This window comes from Monomorium pharaonis, chromosome 2 (assembly GCF_013373865.1).
Source record: "Monomorium pharaonis isolate MP-MQ-018 chromosome 2, ASM1337386v2, whole genome shotgun sequence".
Taxonomy (NCBI): domain Eukaryota; kingdom Metazoa; phylum Arthropoda; class Insecta; order Hymenoptera; family Formicidae; genus Monomorium; species Monomorium pharaonis.
Genome location: NC_050468.1, coordinates 6,578,352 through 6,604,898, shown reverse-complemented (window position 1 = coordinate 6,604,898; position 26,547 = coordinate 6,578,352). Strand labels below are relative to the sequence as shown.

General features: G+C 33.1%; 1 protein-coding gene across 6 annotated transcripts in view; it reads right to left on the bottom strand.

Moving 5' to 3' along the window:
- Nucleotides 1-26,547, bottom strand: part of LOC105839435 (UNC93-like protein) — a 72,314-nt gene that overhangs the window by 2,599 nt on the left and 43,168 nt on the right. For 5 of the 6 annotated variants that reach the window (XM_036282380.1, XM_036282379.1, XM_036282378.1 and 2 more), the window contains 3 exons: nt 24,279-24,501; nt 9,719-9,881; nt 2,719-2,986 (listed from right to left, as the gene is read on the bottom strand). In XM_036282380.1, the coding sequence (XP_036138273.1) occupies nt 2,719-2,986; nt 9,719-9,881; nt 24,279-24,501 (654 nt within the window). Of the gene's footprint in view, nt 1-1,461; nt 2,987-9,718; nt 9,882-24,278; nt 24,502-26,547 lie in introns of those variants that run through there. The other variant, XM_036282381.1, reaches the window with a different exon arrangement.

The window sequence follows — 26,547 nt, the reverse complement described above, 5'->3', positions numbered from 1 at the left end:
TCTGTGCGTAGTTTCTCAAACTATAATTTTTCATTCATATATTAAGAATCAAAACGAGATCAGAAAATAAAAGTTTATTCAGGAAATCTCTCTCTTTTTCTCTTTATTCATTAGAAAATCCCTGATTCGCGCGCTTAACTGAAACAATAAACGACTTTAACAACCTCGTTTATTGGCAAGTGCTTTTATCGGATTCACGGTTACGAATAGGTGCATCCAGGTACCACGTGTATGCATCGAGGTCGACCGTTTTACGTTCATCGTCGCTATGCATTTGCGAGATAACAATCCCGCAGGTGGATCGAATCCTTGACTCGCCGACGCTCGTTAGATGCGCTTTCAGAAGGCACGTAACAGCGATAATGATAGCGCTGCCGGTGATGCACGATACTGCGCTAGGAAAATTAATGACCCAAGTGGAGGCGGGAAATCCATGGAAGAGAAGTAGAATATACGAAAGTGTGTACATTAGTCTGTTATGACGATGGTCTTAATCGCTAAAAACGTTTCTATTTCCATTAAAGAGAATGTTTTGAAACTTGACAAATGGAATTTTCCAGTCTTAATTTTCAAGACTGCGCAATGATAATTTATTCCAATGTGAAAAGCTTCAAAATTGCTCGAAGAAATTTTCTATTGTATATCGATCGTTAGAATTTCCGTGGCACTTTTTCAGAGCCATTTTTAGGTAACAACGTCGTCTGTTATTCAGCACTAAAATTAAAAGTTCTCACGCATGATACGCTCAATTAACTGACAAAACCGGATATGAAATAAGAGTAGATATCTATATTGTGCGTTTTTGTATACATTTTGTGATTAATTTGCATATCGGTTTCTGCACAATCTCATGCCGTGATTCAAACAGATCGGCAGAGAGCGATTAATCTTGCAAGAGTTACGCGTCGAGGTAAAAAAAACAATCGTTGGAGACTCGCTTTCCTGTGTGAGAAGCTCTAATTACGTACAAAGACAACCTATTGTGCGCGAGCAACGCGAAATTGCCGTGTACCATTCGGATGTTTATTATACAAGTGAACAACAATTGTGAGCGTACAATATTATTGCAGAAATGTCGCTCAAATATTTTTTCTCAGCTCAGGAAAAATGAGTCACGATAATCTTTATTTAATAAGATTAAAAATTTCAATTTTTAATTTTTAATAAAGGCTATCTTTTTTGTTAACCACAGCGTAACGCTGGGGAGACAAAGACGACGAGAATATGAAACGAAATGTCCTTCAGTGTAAATTAAGTCCTGAGACTAAGTACGAGAAATTAGTAGCAAATCTTTTTTTACGCGAGTATAATCTCTGAATTTTCGGACGTGATTCAATCAACGAAGGTCGAAATCATCGTCTTCCGCTGCCATCGTTGTACACGTAATAAGTCTAGGTGTTTATTCAATTTCACGTGAGCAATTTTTTTACGACGAGAGAGTACAAAGAGAACATGTCTTCATTGAGAGTATAAAAAGCAGACAATATTTCTTTATTTAGAAAAAAAAGTCTAGCATGTAATCATCGTTTAGAATATTTTATGAAATTACGCGTTATGAAATTGACGTTTAAAATTGCGATCGTCCTCTTTAAATGATTCCCTCGGGCGTTCATCTTGGAACGCACTCTCATTAATCAATCATACGTCGTTTATTAATTCGAACGATTATAGCGACGGCGACATATGTAAACCGTAAAGAAAATTACGTTATTACTTGATCCGATAATTATCGATATCACTTATCCGCTTATTAATCCGCTCACTAATTTATTTATTTCCTTTTTATCGTTTAATTTTTTTTACATATTATGTCATTAAACTTTTCCACCTTTTTTCAACGGAAGAATCATCAAAGAGGGGAAGAAAATGTTTTTCGTGGACAACATCTTCTTGGAAAATTAATATAATGCAAGAAATTTACATAATTCAAAATATCAGAAACGAACGGTTTTACGGCCTGTAAACTAAATGGCGATACAAAAACTGTTTTTTTTTTTTTTCGGACTGGATCGATCAGTGACCCTAACTATCAGCAGGAACTTTAATATTGATGAGAAACGATATGCCTATACATAAGATAAATATCATTTGCCGTGAATGCATTAAGGACACCCGTCAAGTATGCGCCTGATCTTTCAATATCCGCATATTGACTGCGAGCAAACAAATACGAAATGTAACCGGTAAATCTTGTTGACCAATCAAAATTCATGAATCCGGTTTTCTTAGACGGACTGTTGAATGGGTCCATACATTCAAGACGATTTACTATCTTTATCTGTATTACAAATTTCAACCCGATAATGATAAATAATTTTTTAGTCTCACAATACGTTGGCATAATTTGTTTGATTATGTTATGCGAATAATAGCGCATCACGTTATACAGATTTTTCTGTACCTTCGATATTGAACATCAAATAATTTTCTTGTTCCACTGTGATGTGATAATAAATTTAATTTATTGTATTCCATTTTGCAAGTCACATGATTAATAATACGTGTAATGCAGTTTTTACTAATATTTATTCGTATTTCTTAGACTGTTTAGTTGCTTTTAGTAAATTGTTCGTTAAAAAATTTGCACTTTAGAAGTATCGACGATGCAAAATCGTTCCAATTAGCAGTCTTTTTATCACGTATAAGATTTTTTTACGCCTTTCTTTACTTCATACAATTTTAACAAATACTAGTATATAAAATGCAATAAACACTCACCGTTAACTTGCGTCTGCCACACAGCGTCGCCCACACCCCATAAGCCAGAGACCGAGAAAAAGACATAAGGATTATCAGGGTGAGGCTTCCACATGAGAAGAACGACCACGAGAGAGGCATGAACGATGGCACCTAGTGCCATCAGCGGCTGTCTACCAACGAATTTCATTAACGAGCCGAATAGCAAGGAGCAGCCGGCGTTGACCACCCCGAAGCAGATCATAACGTAACCTACCCTGTGGACGCCCAGGGCACAGGAGATGTATGCCTGAAAAGCAAACACAAAAGGATTCAATGTAGTATCTTTTCTTTTTCTAGTCATCGAATAGCTCATGGTATTTTAAATCTACCGAATATGTTGTGCAGATTTCTAATAATTGCATAACGTACGCTAATGGAAGCTTTAAAAAAATTTATATAAAAGCTTTTAGTTTTTAAAGTCAAATGCTGATAATAACAAGATTAATTTTTTATTACTTTAAAATTTTGCATCAAAGTTTATTAAATATATAATCTAAGAAAGCGAGAATAAAAAATCGACATCCCTGTAAGAAACAAAGACTTCATAATTTGCAATAAATCATAATTTTAAAACTTTTTTCTACCTTCTTAATATGAAAATATCTCTAACATATACATATGATAACGTTATATGTCTAAAATTATTGACATAGATAAGTCGCAAGATCCGCAAGATGTAATTCATTCTCTTTCGTTTCTGTTGGTTTCATATACACATTGCCAAGGTTTGTATGTGTGTCAATTTGATTTTTAAAACATATGATAATTGTCAGCCTGAATAATATGCGGTAATAAGTAAAAGAATACTAACTCCAAATCTCTTTTCTTTACTATATTGAATGCCATGCACATTGAATCGATGTCCTTATTATTGAAAAAAGCTAATGTCAATCTCTATTTTTGTGAACATTTAGGAACAATTATAATCTCATCAATCAATTGCTGATGTAATAAGACGATACTCTAAGGTCGAGCTCAAACTTTTTCAACTTATGAATTTTTAAATATCATTTTATCTTTATTTATTTTTCTTTTAAATGCATTATAACTTAAAAGTCTAAGAATATTATTCCTAAATTATGAAATTCAGACACGTCCTTGAATCTTAAGAGCATACAAGGATGAAACCCTTCTTTAATATATTATACTAAAGCTACTTAATAATATCTAATTATTTCTATTTAAAACAAAAATGACACTCAATTATGCTATATCAAAAATAAAAATATAATTTAAAGTGACTTTAAGAAAAAAATTTGACGTTGAGAGAGACAATTGTACTAATTAGATAATACTATTAAATATAAATGTAATCGTTAATTAGACGCCGTCTTTATAAAACGAATTAAATTTCATTTCAATGTTGCGTGAAATATTCATTTGTCAGTTTTATACGCGGCAGAGTTTGTAAAAGATTTAACTTCGTGTACACATTACATTTGACCATTGATACACTTGGGCATTATTTTATTATTAAAATGTATTACAAAGCTCTGAAGTTGATAACTGATTAACAGAGATTTATAAAAACGTCTAAATATAATTATCTTTTGCGTTATGTGGACATCGTATCTTTTTAACTTGCCAAATGCAGTTAATTTCGAACAAGACGTTTTTTTCAATTACCTACATTTGCAATGCTGTCTTGAATAACAGAAAGCATATTAAGTGCATTTATAATGATCATACCGAGCCAATCGTTAACGCATAAATACCGACTTAAATCCAGGACGCCCTTCGTAATCCCGATTCAGAATTTTTACGGCGGGGTTGTAGTCGAAGGACATTTAACGTCTTACCAAATATGTATTATATCAATATTATATGCAAATTGTATAATCTCAAGTAGATGTTAACAAGATTGAAGTGATTTCTTTATCACGTGTAATATTTCGCTATTTTTTGTACTGTGTACAAAAGTTGTTTTATATTTGTAGTAGCACTTTCAATGTAAGAACTCAATCATAGAATAATTAATGTAATCTTATTTTTTCAAAATTATGTTTTTTCGTCAATATTATTATGTATTTTCTTCTTCATAATACATGACATATTATATCATACAAGATTCTTAGGATGAAAAACTATCTCATTAAAACAATTTGATAAATAAGTAGAGCATTTTAGAAGAAAAAAATTAAAAATTGCAATAGCAAATAAATTTGACTATTCTGAAATAAATGTAGAGTTGATAAATCGGCAAGTCACTTCTAAAATAATTTTTTTTGTTACTTATGTAATCATAAATTTTTAAGCAAAACTTTTAGCAATATTTAATATAAAATCGACGAGAAGATCAGGAGAGTTTACAATTAATTTAAAAATTCTCCTTATCAAATCCTGTCAACCAATGATTAACAAGTTTTTTTTTTCAAGTCGAGCAGCAGTTTCATTGAACTCGAAATGTATATCGTATCATCGCATTCTTTCAATACTTGTGTGCGACTCTTCGCCGACATTCGCAAACGTTTGAATGGGCTTATGTGCCCCGAGGCGTTCACGAGATCGGATCGGAGCGAGCGGCGGCCACGACACGTGCACGCATACGCGTGCACGCATCGGCGCATGTGTGACGTGAAGAAATACTGGTACACGAGATTCCAGATATGGAAGTGGTATCGCCGGATCGATGCAAGAATAAGCTTGCAGGGCTATTTATAACAGGTCCAGTACCAGCTGACTCAGCAGAGCCTACAACCATCACGTTCTCTTCATTTTTTTCTTCCTATCTCTCTCTCTCTCTCTCTCTCTCTTCTCGTCTCATTTTCCCTCGACGAGAGTTTAATTGCCCAATTATCCAGTTCTCCGAGTCGAAGACGTCGTATGACCTGTCTGCGAACCAATTTCAAGCGAGTCGCGATTCGCGAACCGGAGGCTGTTCTTGTCATAATGCAGGGTCGCTCAATAATGAGGAGGTTCACCCGATGCACGACCTTCCTCGATTAATTCCAGTCCCTTACGTGAGACTCAAGTACTTTTTGTAATTTCCATGTAGACTGTTAATGAGCATATATCTGACAGTTCTGCATAATGTATCAAAGCCCTCATGTAAGATTTACGTGAAAGAAATTCACGAAAAACACGATATATTTTTATATTTAGTGCATTTTATTTTAGAAAAGAATATCCAACAGCCTAAAATAACTTGCTTTGTCATAAATATTAATTTTTTAAGTGTCATAACAGGATTGTCCGCAGATACATGTTTACTTACAATCCTCATTTAGAAGATACCAAGTATTCTCTGATTATTATTAAAAAAATTATAATTGTAAAGAAACAGATGGAACTCGGTAGCGTCCGGAGTAGCTTAATCATCATCGCAAAAAATCAAGCTGCTTGGCGCCGTTCCGAGGCGTGGTTTTACCCACAATCGCGGGATGCCGTATTTGCAACGTCCGAGGAAAGGTACAAATATAGAATATCGCGTTGGGCGGATCGATTACCGGGTAGACAGCGTGCAAATTACGCAAATCCATCTTTCCAATTGCGAGTGATTAATTTGCGCGCGGTTAGTGATTATCGACTTATTCTTTCTTTCCTTCTTTCACCGACAATTTTTTAGAGAGGCTTTTAATTGCATTCCCTATGCTACGCGTGAACAAGTATTGCGCTACATCCTGTTTTTAAATATCTTCTTGTTTAATGGTGCCTTTGCTCGCATGTCAGATACAAATGCCTCTTTTTTTTATGCATCTATTTATATCCTTTCTTTGTTTAATTTTTTGGTCTTCTCTTGTCACTTTCATGGCAAACATACATCTTAATTAAAGTATATTTACTTTCTAAATCTATCTCATATAATTATCGTGTGACACATTTACTCATTTTTTTTTTGCAACGTTTTAATTCATTTTCATTATTATTTTTAGTTAATTATATCTTGATGTGTACTGCTTTATGTTTTCAATTCTTTCTGTTTAAATAGAAAAAAATTTTATCACAATTTAGGTTATTTTTAATATTTTCATTTTATGAAGATCTATTGTATATAATTCAAAGCTCCGGGATTTTAATGCCCGCACGCGCAACGTCTAGTCCTGATATATTTTAATCTTTTCATGTTTAATAAAAGATATAAATAGATATGCATTCCATAATATATATAATTTTTTAGGCACAAAAAATATTTCTATAACACAAAAAATTTTTCAATTACGTAAACACATGATATATACATTTCTTAATATAAGTTGTAAAATATGTATGACACATAACAGACTTCATGTGTCCAATTATATCATAATTTTTAATCATACACTTTGTACGTAAGTCTCTTTTCATTAAATTCATCATCGTTGAAAAAGTTACACTGTAAAAAAATTGTGTAAAATTACATCTATTATAGTGAGTGATTTTGGAACCCACTCTAATAGGTATAAACTTTGGCGTGTTATAATTTTTCAGTAAACATACGTAAAAATAATTTAATTTGTAATAAATTTATTTACAGTGTATACACACAAGTATAAAAAACAAATTAACGAATTATTGGAACATTTATATACAAAATTATAAGCATGCGAAAGTTTACACCTATTATAGTGGTTCTCAAAATTATCCATAGCTGCAATTTTACACAAATTTTTTACAGTGTAACGTAAGCTTAGTTCTCCCAACTCCTGTATCTCTAATCGGCAACACGTGTTTCCGGAGGACGATCATGCGTCCTCGTGTGGCCGTCACGCATCGAGAAACCGGCGTTCCACATCTGGCGCGTGTCCAGCTGATCCAGATCGATCTTTCATTGCGTTTTGTTGATTGCGACTCGCTATCCAAGTCACAGCACACGAAAAGAAATCGAGCGAAAGGTCTGTTATAGAAAAGAAAAATGTTATGAAAAATGTTTAAAAATATGCGCGCGCGCGCGCGCGCGCGCGTGTGTGTGTGTGTGTGTGTGTGTGTGTGTGTGTGTGTGTGTTCACTCTATCGTGATACTGTTATTTTGCGCTTTGCAAATAAAATAATGCGACAAAGTTCAACGATTAAATGTTAAATTATTTTATCATTAATATCAATAGCGCTCAAATTGTAAATTTTATTAATAAAAAAATTACTGCTTTGTACATGTTATAAACATGTAGTAGACACAATCCTCGTTATTTTACTATAATATTTATAAATAAAGATTTTTAAATAGATTGTACATATAAAAATGCAAATAGGCCTAACATGATAAATTATATGCGTCAAATATACAAGCGCGAGATCCAATTTAGAATCTATATATATATCGAACGGAAGTTGACACTAATTTCATAGAAAGTGGAGCCGGAGTAGTAAATCTCTTGGAGGCGACTATTATAGGGGATTAAAAAAAATGTGGGAAGGATATGACATGTATCGGCATGTCGTCGGCTTCACGATCTTGACTGGCAATTTTCGTGCCGAAGAAAAGAAAAGTGTCTACACCAGCTTCCATCACGAGTGAGGATTCCTGTTATCGGCAAAGATAACGAAGATTGTCGCGACTGTCGCGGTAGTTCGAGACAGGATGACAGACTCCGGCGCCAGTTAAAGAGCCTGCAAAAAGAGAAAATCTACGAGGAGACCGACCAGTTACGGAGCTCGACGACCGACCAGAGACTTCCATTATATATATATATAATATATATATATATATATATATATATATATATATATATATCCTTGTAGCCTCGGGAAGTAGGTTATCCGCAGATTCTCGGGGTCCGATCGGGATGTGATTCTCAAAAAGAACAATTTTTCTCGAACAATTGATTTAGAAGTGGAGAGATGATTACATAATATTAAATTAAAAAATGGATAGGCACCAACTTAAGTTCCTTTATTAAAGGATACTTCAAGGACCGATTGACAAATCTGCACTGTAGTGACAATAAGTAATGTATGACGCACTTGAATCATTATTCTAGCTCTGACGTTGCAACGGATGTTCTTTTCATGTTCCTGCACGAACTACTAGCAGCTTTTGTAGCGACACGTCTGTCGTTATATTTCATAATGAAATATTTCACCAGTGGTTGAGATTTTACCGTTGCCAGAGACTGTCATTCGTCATGACAAATAATTATGTCTGCGACGGTTTATGTTATCGGGGAGCAGTGTCGATAAATCTTCGGAGCGCGGTCTCGTAACGCCATAAATACAATCGGCTCTACGTGTCCAGGAATAAGAAAGGAACGCTACAAACGGAGAATTACGGAACTCTGTTTTTTTTTGTACGTTTCTTTCTTTTTTTTTCTTCGCCGCTCGACGACGGTTTGAGTTCGAATTATAATTACGGACTCCAATCTGACGTCATTGTGCTTCGTTAATGTCAGATCCTGGTACGAAGCCAAGGACGGCCGTTTCCTTATCAATGCCTCGTGGACTCGGGGATTCGCAATAAAAGGTCGATACACGATGCCGTGTAGATTGCAAAACGGAATGCCATTGTTTTATCAGCGTGTCGGCTGCAGCTTACAGTGTGCGCGAAAGGGAAAACCAGCATAGATTTATATGTCGGCGAACGATTGAGACTGATATTAGAAAGTATCGTGTGTTTTAATGTATTAAATTCATCTATTATGATAAATTTGTTTATATGTTTTATTATGCAAATAATTTGCGTTTCAAATCATTGGGAAAGAGTAAGAAACTCAATATTTTTCGTTAATACAAATAATTTTTTTCTTATTTTCCTCAATTTTTGTCGTAAAAATTATAAGCGTACATATATATTTAAAAAAATTATTAAATTAAATTTTTATTATTTTAAACATTATATCGATTATTTTAAATACCTACATATAATATTGCATAATATTGCATATATCACGTATAGATAATATTTATCTTCTCAACACAGAGAGATATCAAATTTCATTTAGAAACTGTTTCTCACTAGAGACATATGATTAAGTTCACTATGATTAAGTTTCCAATATTGCTGACGTCAACAGATTTTGAAATGTGGAACAGGAGCTATTTAAAATTCGTTTGCATTTAAAGAGCTCACCTGCGTGAAATCGGCGCCGATGAAAGCCTGCTCCATGCCGATCCATATCGTGATGGGTATCAGCAATTGTTGGTAAGGTTTCTTCAGCTGGTAAGCCGTAGCAGAGAGCAATTGGATGCCGCTCAATTCTTGGCTATCCGACCGTCGTTGCTTTTCACCATACCTGGAAAACAATTAAGAATTTTATGAATATCCGTATATTCCTTTAAGAAATTAGTTAAATTATAATCATTGGGTTTTGTCAACTTTTGTTCGCTTGTGTTTTATCAACTTATTTTTAACTTATTAAACACAACACGCGTTTGCAGCGTAATTAGATGCAAATGAGTATTAGAAATAAAGCAAGTGCGCGCGGTAATTGGTCTGATTCTGAGAATACAAAATTGCAACCGCCGAGCGAATCATCTAATAATACGTTTCAGGGATAATGGAGGAATTCACTCGCTTTTCCGCTGTCAGGAAAATCTGTGCAATTTTAATCAATTTTAGATGAATAATACAGACGTGTATGTTTGTTACAGTCAACGCGTAGCATTTCTACTTGTGACTTCTCTCTCTCTCTCTCTCTCTCTCTCTCTCTCTCTCTCTCTCTGTCTGTCTCTCTCTTTCTGTCTCCATCAAAATGTGAAATTATTCAAATTTTATTTAAACTAAAATGACAATGTCACCTATGTATACTGTCACAGTAATCCGCGCGGTTATATTTTACGTCAAACATAATTTTGTACGATGCACGTAATGTGGCACAAGTCAAGAGTCAGGCGAACAAAAGAGCGGGAAACGCGAATGAACAATGATGATCGGCTGCCGCTTAGAACGTATGATTTTCCGGCAGACTTTTGCGCCGCTATTCGCAAAGAGGAAGAGCGCGCTCGCTCGGATGGGGATTAATGACGACCGCGATTAATTATCATCGCGATTGTACCATCCACATACTTATTCAGTGTCCGCGCAATGCGAGCCACGCGGAAACGGGTTGCGCAATTAGCAAACTTCCACCGATGTACACTGCCATTGAACGGTGCCGCGTGTTCAAGCCGTGTTCATTCATCGCTCTGTCACGATTAGACGAACAATCATCGAGTGACGTATAACTTAATTCACATTTTATACTCTTCGTAATAAATCAGCGATTGGAAAGAGTAATAATCATATCTTTCTTATTTAACACAAACTTGAATTACTTTGTTGCAGTTTTTCATATGAGAAAAAATGGTTTTGCCAATATAAATTTATAAAAATTTAATTAAACGTATAAATATCTGAAAATAATTTTGTTAGACTATCAAAACAATTATTGATACGAACAACGTGACGTTTAAGTATAATGACAATGCTGCAAAAGTTTTAACATTTTAGTAACTATTTTAGTGCCCTATTTAATTATTGTGATAGTGCAACAAAATTATTTTTGGATCTGTATTTACCTAATTTTTAGATACTTCAGTAAAACTGTTTTTTCCGTATAACAATGTAAGAGCGACATATTTGACATTTAAAATTAGAAGGAGAAGATGCCTTTCCTTTCATTTATGTAATAGGTTTTTAATAATTAATATTTTAAATTACAAATTTAACTTAACACACATTTCTATTTGCCAATATGTCGTTCAATGAATTCCAAATTTAAAATTAATATTTAATAAAATATTTAATACTTGGGATGTTACTCATGTAACGCGATTGCATAATAAATCGAAGAGAAACAGAAGCAATGTAGTTTCTCCACTAAAATATTTTAAAATAGATATTTAAAAATTAATTTTATTTAGAACAATCTTTAGTGTTTATTAGCGTTATTATATTATTACTGTAAATTATTAAACAAATGATTCCATAAGTAATTATTAGAATTCCTCACCTAATAACAAAAATATTACGAATGACCATAATTCTACAAATGCTATAATATTATTTTCTCTTCTACATTATCCAAATTATTATACATTAAAACTGATTTATACAAAAAATATATTTTTCCTAACATTAATCTATATAATTGGATATTTAATAATGTCGATAACATACGTTCGACTTTTTAAACAAATTTGTTATCCACAGAATTCTGTTTTATTAATGAAAGAATTTACTGTAACATACGTCTGGCTCTTCTCGTCGGCATGATAAAGAAAGAAAAAATTTGAAACATTTTATCGCATTTTCGCGTTAGTCAAAGTGATAATCTTTAGTGAGATCACAATTTGAAAGATTTATGTGCTGTAAAAGTCGTGCGCGATACGGTACTTCAGTCAATGAAAAGATTCGAGATTAACTACGCCGTCGAAACTTACTTTCGTATAATATTTTCACACAAGAATATTCAATGTCTAGGTACTAGGTTGAAAAAGTTTTAAAAGAAAGAAAATCGATTTTGCTCGTATATTGCGTGGCATTTGATTAGCTAATTTTGTCCTTCTTATCAGGATAATAATTGAAATTTAAAATATTTAAATATATACTTTATATAAAATTTATCAAAGAAAAATTATGCAAAATTTGATTTTGACACAACAAATACAATAGATCTTAGATCTAAAGATCTAAATGTTATCAGGGTAAATAATAGATGTCGTAAGAATAAAAGTTATTATCGCGTGTATTTTGCGGTGACATACGACGAATAAAAATCGATGCTAAATTTAGCTGACGCACCAGACGAACGTAATCTACCCTAAGAATCTGCGAGTAGAGCTGGTCGCGACGCAACGGCCGATATACCGCGCCGGCGAAAATTCGCGAAATAAATCTCCTGACGTCGCTAAACGCTCGGTGTACGCTCGACAGCAAATGTCCTCCACCCCGGGAGACAGCATTCCTGAGAACACGTTTGCTGGATTTCTGGGCCCGGCCGAAGCCACGGCCACTGTCGGTCGGCAGCCGCGGCGAGCGTGGTACCAATCGACATTTGCGCGAAGACAGATATACGCACGTTTCTTTTCAGGTGGAAGGAGACGTTGAAAAGATATGAGATAGCGAGATCTCCGGTGATTCTCACGGCGTATCTACACGGTTGCTCTATTTCGAATCGCGTATTGTTATTAATCGCGCCTAGCAATATTGACAGCCCGCGATCACGACGAATAATCGTTCGTCTCAATCCCGGCATTAAAGACGAATTATTATTGTAGGGGTCACGTTTTCTTTTTTATTCGTACGTTGATCTCTTCGCGATATCACGAACGATGTGTTTTCGCGCACGAGCGTTCGTCAAAATAAAGAAAAATTATCGTGTGCCTGCAGCGTATGAAAATCTCATTAAACAAAAGCGATTAATGATAGCGATTAAATTATACACCTAACGCTACGGGAGAATTCATATCCATTTCCGAGAAGATTCTCCAACGATAAAATTACCTGGCTGGCGACTATTTATGTAATTGACGGCAAAAGGCATCGTCTTGGGATTTTCACGGTTTTTATGTCAGATCGTGATTTTCATTCACTTTTAAATCTTACAATTCAATCACTAATTAGTTATTTAACACTCCTTTCGAAATTCCAGATTAAGCTGGAATTAAGAACAAAGTTGCTTTTCAATTTGTATATAGTAATCATTTTTTAAATGAATAAAGCTATTCTAATTTATTTGTAATATGAATTTTAATACAATTGCTTCTTTTTAATGCTTGTAGGATTTTGTATTCTACACGAAAAACAGATAATAATGCAAAAGGGGAGAAAAGCTCCAATAATCAGATCCAACTTGTGGTCATTTTATGCCTCACTGTCACTAGAAGAAAAGAACCTTCACCATCAATAATACGATGGTAAAACGTCGCCGGTACTTCCGCGTAGGTTTGTGGCACGCGTGCATTTTTTTTCTTCTCGATCATCACGTGCGCGATGCGGTTACGTCGTTCTTCAGTCCGGAAAATCGATTTGACTCTCGTATTCGCAACTTCTATTAATTCACGCAACGCAACGCCGTTCGAAAATCATAATCTCTCTCTCCTAGCCAGTCAAACGGAGAGAACAGAACGAATCTATGCACGCTGCATGCGTATTATGCACACTTCGCGAAAACCGCGAGCGGATTTCTGCATGCACGAGTCGCCGCGCATTAATCCAGATACATAATTCAGAAACTCAGCAGTTTAATGGATTTCAATGGACCGATCAGTCTCAACAGCTCTCCTCGATCCGTCCATAGGAAAGCGTGTTATGTTGTACATATTTCACGTTGTGACTATTATTATTTCTCCTTACATTCTCTCTACCGATTACGTGTCTTCTCCTTACATTCTCTCTACCGATTACGTGTAATTTTTGTACTTAGCCGCGAAGACGTTTACGTACCCTGTAGCCCGCAGTAAGAATTTCTTCTCGTGTCTCTCAACCTGGAGTTGCATTTTCACGAGCGCATATTTCCATCACGCTTTCCAACGTGCACGGATCAGGCCTGAACCGTTACCGCGTAGCCTTGGAAGTAATGCGAATGGAAGATAGTGGCAACGGAGACGTCCCGACCGCGATCCGCGTACGGATCTAATACACTCGCCTCTCTTACGTAACATTCCTCCCCCCCCCCCCTCCTCCCGTAATGTGCCCCGTAATGCAGATATCATGGACAATCATTAAGACAAATGACGGTGGGAGGAAAGAGCGAGAGAACGACACTCGCACCCACAACACGCTCAGATCTTTCGACACTTTATGAAGACAGTACGTCCCGAAAAGAAGGTTCAACCGCACTTGTTGCCAAACCAATTCGGGCGAAACCAATGTTAAACTTTTTTTTCTCTTTTACAAATTTTTTATTTAAAAAAGTATACATATTGTCAGTTAATAATTGTGAATTTACAACTATCGAAATGAAACAAGCCTATTTTATTATTTAATTTGTAAAACCTATTTTATTATTTAACATGTAAGACAAAATTAATCTTCCCAGAGAAAATGTATATAACTTACATATTTAACGCATAGATTTCAATAATTTACGACTAGTTTCATCTTGCGGTTCGACAACGTGCTAAACGTTATGCAGGTCAGGATTGTCTTTCTTCTAATGATGTCGCCTGCCCAGTTGCAGCGATACAGTCACGTTTACCGTGCGTTAACAAACTGGCAACTGCACTCGTCAAACAGGTTCACTATTTCTCAAAGTCGTCAGCGTGTTAATGATGCATTTCATTTAGAGGAAATAACCAAAAAATGCTTGTGTTTCTCAATTATATTTGCTCGTATATATTTTAATGTTATATTCATATCTTGAAAATACTGTTTATTAATTCTCTATAATTTTGAAGTAATATAAGTAAATATTAAAATTAATTTCAAATATTTCAGTTTAATTAATGTAAAAAAGGTTTAATTAAATATTTAAAATACATTTCTACGGTAAATAATGATAGAATTTCCTTTCTGTAAAAATTTTCTTATACATTAATAAAATAATTTTTCTCTGTATATCTAAACGTTCAATTATTCTATTGATTTAATAAAGATTTTCCGAGGCCTGTTATCGCTAAATAATGCATAGAGCAGACACGCGACAAGACACGCAACGCGTTTAGGGCCGCTGGACATCGAAGTGGACCGTACCGGAAATCAAAAGTGAGTCAAGCGTTTCTGACACGCGGTATATAATCAGGGTTAGATAGTAACTAGTTAAAAAGTTGAAAGTTAATAATAAAGTTAAAACGTTAATAACTTTTAATTTAATTTAATTAATTTTAAATGATTTAATTTTTAACTTTAACTAGTCACTTTTGAAACGTATAAATCTTAACATATTAACCTTTTTCTTGAATTAAAAATTTTATCTGGGCAAAAGAAAAAAATTATAAAATAAAAATACATTCCTGCATAAAAACAATATTTTTTTGTTATTTCACACACACATATAATAATTAATATTATAACTTAATTTACAATTAAAATCTTAAATATATTTGATGATTAATATTGTAATTATATTGGTAATCTGATTTAAATAAATTATATGGCTTTCTAATTTAATATAGATAAAACTTTTCAAAATTAAATTTTACTTTAACTTGAATTAAATTAATCTTAACGTAAATTTAACTGAGTTAGTTTTTTATTTATGTACCTTTTAACTTAATTTTACAATCTATTAACTTTAATTTAATTTAGTTACAAAATATATTAACTTACTCAATCCTGTATATAATATATATGTATATATTATATATACACGCACCTTCGCCTTGATGCCCCTCAGTATTCGCGTTTATCTAACTATAACCGACGGCAAATTAATGGCATGCATATGCACCGAACCAACCGGAAAGGGATACGTGAGCGAGGGAAACGTCAGTTTTTCTAACTGCACATGTATTATGCGCGCTGCGTTTCATCGTGGGCGATTATCGAATGACGGTGAGTATCTTCGTGAGCGATCGCATGAATGAAGCGCGGCAGCGCTCGTGCATCATGATGCATTAGTTCGCGGATTACGCAACGTCCAATGTCGACAATCGTGAGATTTTAATACTCGAAGAGAGAGAGAGAGAGAGAGAGAGAGAGAGAGAGAGAGAGAGAGAGAGAGAGAGAGAGAGAAAGAGAAGCGGAAAGAAACACTGTGATTTAAACTGGCACAGCCTGTCTTCCAGAAGAATCGTTAATGGAAAAATACAGAAATGCATTGATGAAAGGACGCCGAAAAATCGCGCGTATGTTGAATTAAAAAAATAATGAATAAAGGCATAATATAAAGTACTCATATTTTCTTTTAATAGTATTGTATATAAATATAATAAATATTCAGTCGATTCGACGACACTAATTGACGACTACAAAATATTGATAGTTAAAAATAATCATTAATCTGGTAGGAAGAAAATCAACCAGTAATTAATATATGTGGAATTGAAACTTTTCTTCTCGTGTTGGATTAATGATTTTTTCATAATGGTTATTTACATTAATGAAGATTTTGACTATTAAGGATACCCTGAAATGGACCGAAACGTGTAAAAATTTTTAATACATTAATTTTTACTTTAATCGTTTAATTTATTTGCGTATCAAGTAACTGTGCGTTATATTCGCATATGTCCTTGAATTTTGTTTATTTTATTATATATATATATATATATTATATAAAAAGATATACACAAATTAAAAAAAGACCAATAACGGTCATAGCAGAATAATCTTAATAATCAATAATATTTCTCATATATAATTATGTATATTTTTTCTAGTTCCTGAAACTACGTACAACTTTCGATTTTGATGTCTAATTAAGTCTAATTAAGTAAGATGTCTAATTATGTCTAATTAAGTAAGATGTACATAACTACAGTATATTATAATTAAGGGTTTCTAATTTGAATAGCACAAACTATTTTTTTACAATTTTGCTTCTTACGCATGTAATACTATCATTTTTATGAGAAAAATATATTTCTTTCCTAAAGCAACAACACAAAAAAGTACTATTTGACAACAGATTTTAAACGAACACACGAGCAGCACGTGAGAAGTTGTATCGGTATAGTACGTGCCGTCGCGCGTCCTAGATACATTCGTTTCGCTGTAAACTACGATAAATGCAATACAGAGTGTCTTTCACTGCGATATCCCTTCTTTTCTATTGCAAATGTTAGAGTATAAGTTAATTAAAAATTGACTTTGTTTTAAATTTATTCGCATATTAAACAATAATTATTAAGCACATTCAAAAATAACGTTTTTTGGCGAATTAAAATTTAAAACACATAATTAAACTTTGTTTTTTAGATGTAGATATCTTTTTAATCTTGAAATAATTCTTATTTGAACAGTCACATCTTTTTCTTGACCAAAATATAAAATACCAGTAATTAGAAAATTGCGATAAATAATAACTTTCTATCAAATTTTTCTTTATAAAATCGATTATTTGATTATTAATCGATCGTTATAAAGACTATAAAAAAATCCACGGTCAAAAGTAACATACAGAACACATTTCTGGATCACTATATACATAACGAGCACGTTGCAACTATGGGCATTGCTTTATCAATGTGTTTCCTTTTCGTTGAGCTGGCACCGTGAGAGTTTCTCGTTATCGAAAACCTGCTCTAGCATACGTAAATCAAAGTAGGTGCGACCTTGCGAAAAAAACAATTTGCAAATTGCGACTTTGCGCCCGTAAATTTTCTCAACAGTTAAAGATGTTTAAGTATAGTTACGGAGTTCCGGACAAATTCGTTGGTAAAATGATAAAAGAGTAAACGTGGTTAAGAAGGGGCGGTTTTTCATTGTTCACTATTTATTGTTTTAGCAATAAATAGTGAATAATGTTGTAACAATAATTTTAAGATATTTGGATTCTATGAATAGATATAATAGGAGGATTAATTATTAAAAGTTCTAGCTTTATTTTCAATAATTATAGTTCCTGATAAGTTAAATGTTAAACAAATAGCTTATTAAAGGAAAAAAAGTCTTAAAACAAAGTAGACATTAGGTTCATATAACGTTTCACTTTATCCTACGAAAACTTTTATTAGCGTTCTTGTAAAAATTAAAAATGCGTTTTTCAAATTACTTATGTTAATAGACTATTTCCAGTAAATAATAAACATACGGTAATTACTTTAAAATGGTTCAACGTCAAGAAAGCACCGTGTTCAGTTGTAAACAAATCAACGGACATAGTAGCGCATCATTTGACATATTGCACGTGCATGAAATGACCAACTCATTGTTTTATCATAAAAAATGCTGGTGACTTCGTAATGTTATTAGTAATAGATAGTTTATTACTAGCGAGTTTTGTCGGAAATTTACTCTGAAAGAATAACAAATTGTTGATAAAAGACATTAACAACAAGCCTCGAAAGTCACTTCGTGTAAAACCTTTTTAGCGTTATTTATACAGAGCGATTTTTATTTGTTTTTAAACAAGCGTCTTGATTCGTCAACAAATTTGCTAATAAAAATACTAATTTTTTTGTTTACTAGCGTCTACAATTTTAAGATTGCGGCGTCTAATAATCGTTGCGAATGTCCAACTTTATCGCTCTTGTCAAACAAACAGTACTAATTTGAAAAATCGTTCCGCCACATACTGAGAGATTTTCGACGTTTGTTGATGATGCAGAAGTAGACAGCGTATAAAATTATGTACAATTATACATAATTAAATATAATTATATATGAAAAATTTTTATTAACAGATCCTCGGTTATTGTTTAATTTATTGTTATGTATTAAATTGTTGTTTCTTATTATAAACTTTAAAAAGTGTTATTTTAATCGTGATGCTTTTGTAACGATTTATATTTTACAAGCCATACATTTCTACTTCTTTATATTATTTGTCTATCTATTTGTTTATCTAATAATCTATCCATTTACGTAAATTTTGCGTTTAATACTGTCAAATGTCAATATTAGAGGATAAAAGCAGTTCTTTTAATCTTTCAGGCAGTAGGACAGGCTAAAACATATAACTGCTGAGCAGAATGAAATGTTACAGAAACATTTTGATATTAATAATTTTCCTGAGAAAAAGGAAATCATAGATTTAGTTACTTGGTCTAATCTACCACGTAAATAGTAAATCTAGGTAGTAAATTCGTAATAAACTGGTTCAAAATTGAACGATAGGTAATTCCCTTAAATTCAGAATACAAAGCAAATCTACCACAGTATCTTTATGTCTTTCTCCTAATGCGTTTTTCAAATTACTTATGTTAACTTCCAGCAAACAATAAACATACAGTAATTACTTTGGAATAACGTCAAAAAAAAAAGTTCCGTGTCAAGATGGTAGCGAACAAATCAGCGGACAAGTAGTGAATAATCCGTTATTCTATATCTCGAGGAGAACGAGAAAACTAGTGAGGCGGAGGCCATTAATTCAGAATATAAAACTTATTAGTATCTTCGTGTTTTCCCCTTAATGTAATTTTGAATTACTTATGCTAATTGATTATTTCTAGTAAATAAATAGCCGTAGTCATGCAATAAACAAGCCGTGGAATTGAGAGAGCAGATTAATTAATGTGGCTCAACTAGGAAGAAAGTTTCTCTACTTCCCTTTTTCACTTTCCGTTCTTTTCGTTTCTCCGTATCGATTTATCCGCCTATTTTCTCCCTTTCTTTCTCTCTTTTCGTCCTCCTCTTAAATTCGATCATTTTCTTCCTTTAATCATTATTTGCATAGTTATCGAGGACTGAATCGCCTTTTGATAAATATCAAGGACAGCGCGGTACATAGAATTTTGTTCTGTTTCATTTAAACGAGAGAAAAGGAAATAAAAAGTGAAAAAGAAGAAAACGGGGAAGAAAGGGAAAAGAACGAAGGGAACGGTTGGATTACTAAGCGCGCGCGTTCGTGAAATCTGGCGAAATCAATTCGTTGCACGAGCAGTGACAGTTGTAAATGGTCATTTTTGTATTCTTCCTGCTTCTTCGATGTACGCGAGGCCGGAAAGTAACAGTAATGAACGACGGCTGAACAAATTAGAACCCGAGAAAGAGATGATAAATTTGTATTTGTGTCCATAATTTATCGTTTCCGTGTGCTCATAAAAGGAAGTTGCAGTTTCGCGCTTTGATTAATTTTTTAAAACACAATAAAAACAAAGTAAATTCATGCATCTATGTGACTGATATAATTCAATATTAGCAAGTCATCTATGTATAAATATTTACAATCTTAAAGATATTTTTCAGCCTATTAAAATCCAGAAAATAATAAAATTGTATAAAAATTGAAAATAGTCTTATAACTATTTATTAATTACAAAATAGTGATAAAGTTAGAAGATGAATAGAAATTTACTTAACTTAATTATGGACTGTTATAGTAAAATTGTGAAAACAGTTGATTCACAATTAGCAAGAAATTCGATTACGACCGCTATACGCTACACATATCATATTTTTCTACAGCTACAGAGTCATTACTAATATTATATCAATATTATACCACATTGCATATAAAAGTGTTTCGTATAATTAATTTTTATAAAATATACAAAAATATTAGATATACATATACGTTAAAGTATAAGAGATTATTATACGTTACGTCGCATCTAAGAAAATTATGATATATTTATCAAAAATCGTGGAAGAATTAAATTAAACAGCATAGAAGATTGCAAAATCCTACAGCATAGTAGCGTAACGTATAGAATTAAATAATAAAAAATAATAATAAAGCTATCATCGAGGAAGTTACGAAATTGTAACACCATAATTACAGCCACGAATAAATTTAGCGTAATAGCACTTATCAATTCGGTTAACAATGCTTCAATATTTATTCCTTCTGCGCGCAAGGTTTAATACAATTGATTTGCAGGGAAGTGAGCAAAACCTTGATGTCGCGCGACGAGATAAATGTAAACGCATATTTCAACGCAGCTATCCATAAAAACAATTTATTAAACGGATCGGCCAACTGTGCGGACAGGAGACAAGATCTATGCACAGAATGGCGCATTTACATCCTGTACTCATTCTGTATCGCTAGAATTGTCGTTAATGTTACGTCTACATTAGCGAGCTTTTTTTATCGATTTCTATCTCGGCGACGGAAGATCGACTGTGTTAATTGCAAACAGGGTAGTTGGTGTGCGTCAGAGCGTCGTGTGCACCTGACCGAAGTATATATTTTCCGAGACTTTGTAACGTCGAATTACAATCTAATCTTCGGCCTGATAATAATTTAGCGGACAACGTATCATTAAGAAATGCCTACATCCGGACAGACACGTGGCCTTGAGCATTTCCCCGCACGATAGGCTAAATATATGAGAGAACGATTTTATCGGTGACAGAAATAAAACAACAAACCCGTAAATAATATTGAAATACATCCGATATTACTCAGCATCAAATGCAATATATTTAAAGTGGCTTAAGTATAATGTCCGCCTCAATTGACGAATGTCGTATTAGAGTATCATTTTATTATTTATAAAACTGCATTATCATTTTTTTTTCTAAATTATTGATATGTCCGGTTATTGTAAATTTTAGACTCATATATTACTTATAATTAATTACAAGTATAATAATTATTCCGTCAGTTTGTTCAAAGAGAATCATTAAAATTTTCATGTTCATGAAGTAATTCTTTCATTCAATGCTGACTATATTTTCCTGCAATGCTTGATAAATATATGTCTATCTAGAATATTTATTAATTCTAATATTCAAGGTTGATACTTAGTAGCAATCCACTTACTAACTTTTTACACTGATCGACGCCTCCGGATATTTTTTGTATGGTTCCGATAAGCAAGAAGCGATGCAAGTTAAATCGCAAATTAAGTTAAGTATCTGTAATCGATGTAAAAAATGCAAAGACCTTTTTTCAGTAAAGATTAATCGCATTGCTCTCCTACATGCATGAAAGATAACATTGACGCAACACGAGCCTCCAGAAACTTACCGACTTTTAATAAGTACGGTTCACGCTACATTGTAGCGTTATGCAATCGTCAGCGCATCCTGTCGGATGTACGCTATTTTGCAATCATAAGCGGAGCAATAGTTACAGCTATCCCGAAACGGAGGGACAGGGGAGAGGAAATTTGGGCTGATATTTCACAAATCACGTTCTATCAAGCTGCTGCGTTTTGTAATACTGCAAAAGTTCGACTGTCTTTTGCTTCTCAATTTTCACGTACTGATAAATCATCGGCGACATATAGTCTTGAACCGGTAATCGCTGACGATGCATCGTAAAAACAGCTACAACTAAGTTGCTCACTTTTTGAAAAAATTACAGGAAAGAAACTACCACTTAAAACATAAGACTATTCAATTTTCCAAACGATCTGATAACTTAAATAACGTTGGTAACATGATAATCGCGATAAGTGTAACTATAATTGAATTGGTTGTTGGAGAGAGAGAGAGAGAGAGAGAGAGAGAGAGAGAGAGAGAGAGAGAGAGAGAGAGAGAGAAAAAGAGGGAGAGAGAGAGGAAGAGGGAGAAGGGGAAAGATGCGGGAGGAACGTGAGTCACTTCTTCGCTAACGTGAATCAAGTGAATTAATTTTTTTTTTTCTGAAAAACTGTATATTGCAGCAGATTTAAAAATAACTGAAAAATTCAAGTTACGTTTTATGCAGAGGTTTTTGAGAAATGGCATCTGTTAAACAGGAGCTTTTTGTAATTTTGATTAACGTGTTAATTTTATGGCAAAGAGACAAATGTTTGGCCGCAGACAGTCAATGACCGCGCGAAAACAACGACCCGTTCTTATCAAATTGAGAGGGAAAAATGTTTTATTCTCGTTCGGCCGCATTTATACTTGGCATAGCCGGGACGAAAATACAACACGATCGCGTGACACAGCTATATATTCGTAAAACAACCATGCGGGCGATGACAGTTTGAGCTGCGTAATTCAGTGCAAAATCGTGGATAAAATATATCATTGTCACCGATCGTGAGCGCCGATAAGACAAACTGGTACGAATGGCAGAGGCAGCTTCCTTTGTTACGTCCCGTGCATGTCACCTTTCATACGGCACATATAATTACGGCATGCTCTACCTTTGCAACTAAGCTCCATTGTTGACTCAACGTGCAATTATAATCTCTTGTAGCGAACGGATTTCGTATCCTACTCACTTCGATCAATATTGGAATAGACACAAACGAAAGATGTTTGTTTCGCCTATCTGAGACACCGGAGAAACAATCCCTAATCCGTTAACTGCTCTGCAAACTAGAAGTAATCCTATGTTTTGCAATCGTATTATTCAATAGAACGATCTCACATTTTGCAGAATAAATTTATCCGAAAAAGCATATTATAGAAGTTATTCTAAAAAAAATGTATACATGCAAACAAAGTATGTAACATTTAAATTGGCATTGTATTTTTTAACAAAAATTGGAATGAAAATTATTATATATTGTAATCTATACACATTTTTAATATATAACAAGAGTTTTAATAATTAATTCTTGAACGAAGTATGTATTAAAATTTTCACTCAATATTAATTGGAGAATAAAATTTTAATATATAAGTAAAACTAAATCTTTATTTATAACATTTAAATAAGTTCAAAAATTAAAATTTTCTTGAAATTTCCATCAAATAATTTAATAATTTAAATTTAAAAAAAAACATTTTTAATTTTTTTTTATGTATCATATATATATATATCATATATCAGATCTTTTACTTATAAGAATGGTCTAAAAGGGAGAAATATCTCTTAGTTCGTCGAATTATTTATTTTTAAATAATATGCAATTAATCAGTATCTCCAAAGCAATTTGCGATAAATTTAAATTAATACTCCAGTAACAGTATGAACATTTATATTATTAACAAGCACAAGTTGATACGGCTCAACTGTTTATATAAATATGTAAATTCAATCAATTAATATTCGACACGTTATCTCTAATTCACGTAAAAAATAGAGAACCAGATTTATCAAGCCAAGATTACTCTCTAACGTTTCTCAACGGCTGGTTTGTCCTTGTTTGTTTAACACGCTGTTCTGTCGTGAGGTATTACGATGACGACTTGATATTGGCAAGCAATAAAAACGAGCTACTCTCAAGCGATTAATATCCTGACTAACGACTTTCGTTCCCGTATATTCGGCACTCACCTGGAGAGAGGATCGACGAACAGAGCAACGATGATGACCGCGATGATGACGCATGTGAGGTAGATTGCGGAGATCTCATAGATCTCTGACTCCGGTGGTCGCTCTAGATTCTCATGGCCTCCGCTGCCAACAACGCAGAAATCCGCACCGCACAACTTGATTTTGTCCCAGCTGTTAATTGTGCTGTTTCCGTCATCAGCGTTTCCGTGTCCATCACTCAATACTGCAATTTGAAAGTGATCTCTAAATGATTTCTACGAACGTTCGCGCTTTCTCTGTTAAATTTCTCTGAATTTAATTAAAAGAAAAACACAGTAGCAATCCAGGAAGATTAAAAATCTCCGTATTTAAATTTATAAAAGAATTTTTACTTACTACTTTAATTTTTATTTATTACTTAATAAGCCACTTAATATCATTTTAATATAATTTAATATTATTTTTCTAAGAGATTTTTTATAATATTGGCAAAAACAAATCAGATCTGTTTCACTACATTTTTTTTTAAAGAACCGTATATATACTTTTTGTCAAAAAGTATATATACACTGAGAGAAAAATATATGATATTTACGACTATAATTGCATAGTAAAATAATTATAGTTAAAAATATCATTTTTATAGTAATTATTACTGTAATATTGGTAATAATAACTATATATTTATGGTAAATGCTTATAATGGTCATTTTATGCTACAACTAGTGTATAAATTTTTATAAAAGTGTATAAAAATTTTAATTTTAATTTATAGCAACCATATCATAAGTTACATAAACTAATATTATGGTTATGAGAACTATAATATAATTTAAATCAACTATAAATTTATGGTCCACCTCAACTATATTTTATAGTTATTCAACAATATAAATTAAAGTTATTATTACCAATATTATAGTAATAATACTATAAAAATAACATTTCTAACTTTATAATTATTTTACTATGCAATTATAGTCGTAAATATTATATATTTTTCTCTCAGTGTACGGTTATAAATTTGTTTATATTATTATTAAATAATTTAGAAATTTAAAATATCTAATTTGAAAATTATGTACGCGTACCGAAAAAACGATTTAGTCAAAATGTTAAAAAATTTAGTTTCTCTCTCTCTCTCTCTCCCAATATAATTTTGTTAGATTATCAAATAATTGAGTGACTTGAGTAATTAATGCTCAAGTTAATTGTTAGAATATTAAAACTTTTTACTCATTATATAATTCATAATTATTTTGATAAGCAAACAAAATTATTTTTAGAACTGTATGTACATATATATGTATACATAAAACTCATTTTTTTAATGTTTAGATTAACAAAACCATTTTTTCGGTGTGTATATTTCATCCGATGTATTCATCCGAAGCATGTATTCTCTAAATTGAATTCAGTGTATTTTCACTGATTTGCAGTAGTATACTTATAACTGTGATAATTAATAAATATACACTAACTTTTAGTATATTTTACGTCAGAATTAATGTATAATCATTAAAAGATCAGTGTATTTATTCGTCTAATTGACAAGCTATAAGTATACCACTGAAATCAGTGTATTTTTATTGGTTTCAGTGATCGTAATTTAGAGAGTACATATTTGAAAATATAGTTACAAAAAAAATCAATCTAAATTATGCAAACAACTAAAAAATAAATATTGTTCTTTTTTTTTTGTCTTTCACAGAAGTAAATTTCCATGTTAATCTTAAAAAACAAACAACAATTATAATATTTATAACTCAAAAATGTGCATGTAAACTGAATAGCTCTGTGATTCTTTTTTTCACTAAACATACGTTTGTCGATAAAAGAACTAATTGTAAGAAAAATTACACGATATTTTTAAGTAACCTTAATTAACGATTAGCAATGAATTAACTTAACACGTTCAGTATAATTGCAGTATGTTCTTTGACCATTCTCCGAGTTCGAGATCTGAGTTTCTCCTCGCGATGCCAGGTTTGCATAGAAACTATTTTATCGTCGTCGTATGTCACGATCGAGAAATAAACTCGGTTAGGAGGATATCGACGCGAGGGATCTGCCTGGCAACTCTGCGTGTATTCGGATAACGCGGGGAACGCGCGTAACAATTTATTACCGAGTCGATTACGCCGCGCCGGTTCAAAGCGCGTGCTCGGAGAATCGCACGGTGAACGTGTGCGCGAGCGGTAAATCGAGTGGTCGAGCTGTTACGCCGTACCGGAAACCGGCGTGCCAACAGCTCGATCATCTCGAGAGAGCCGAGAGAACGAGACTCCTC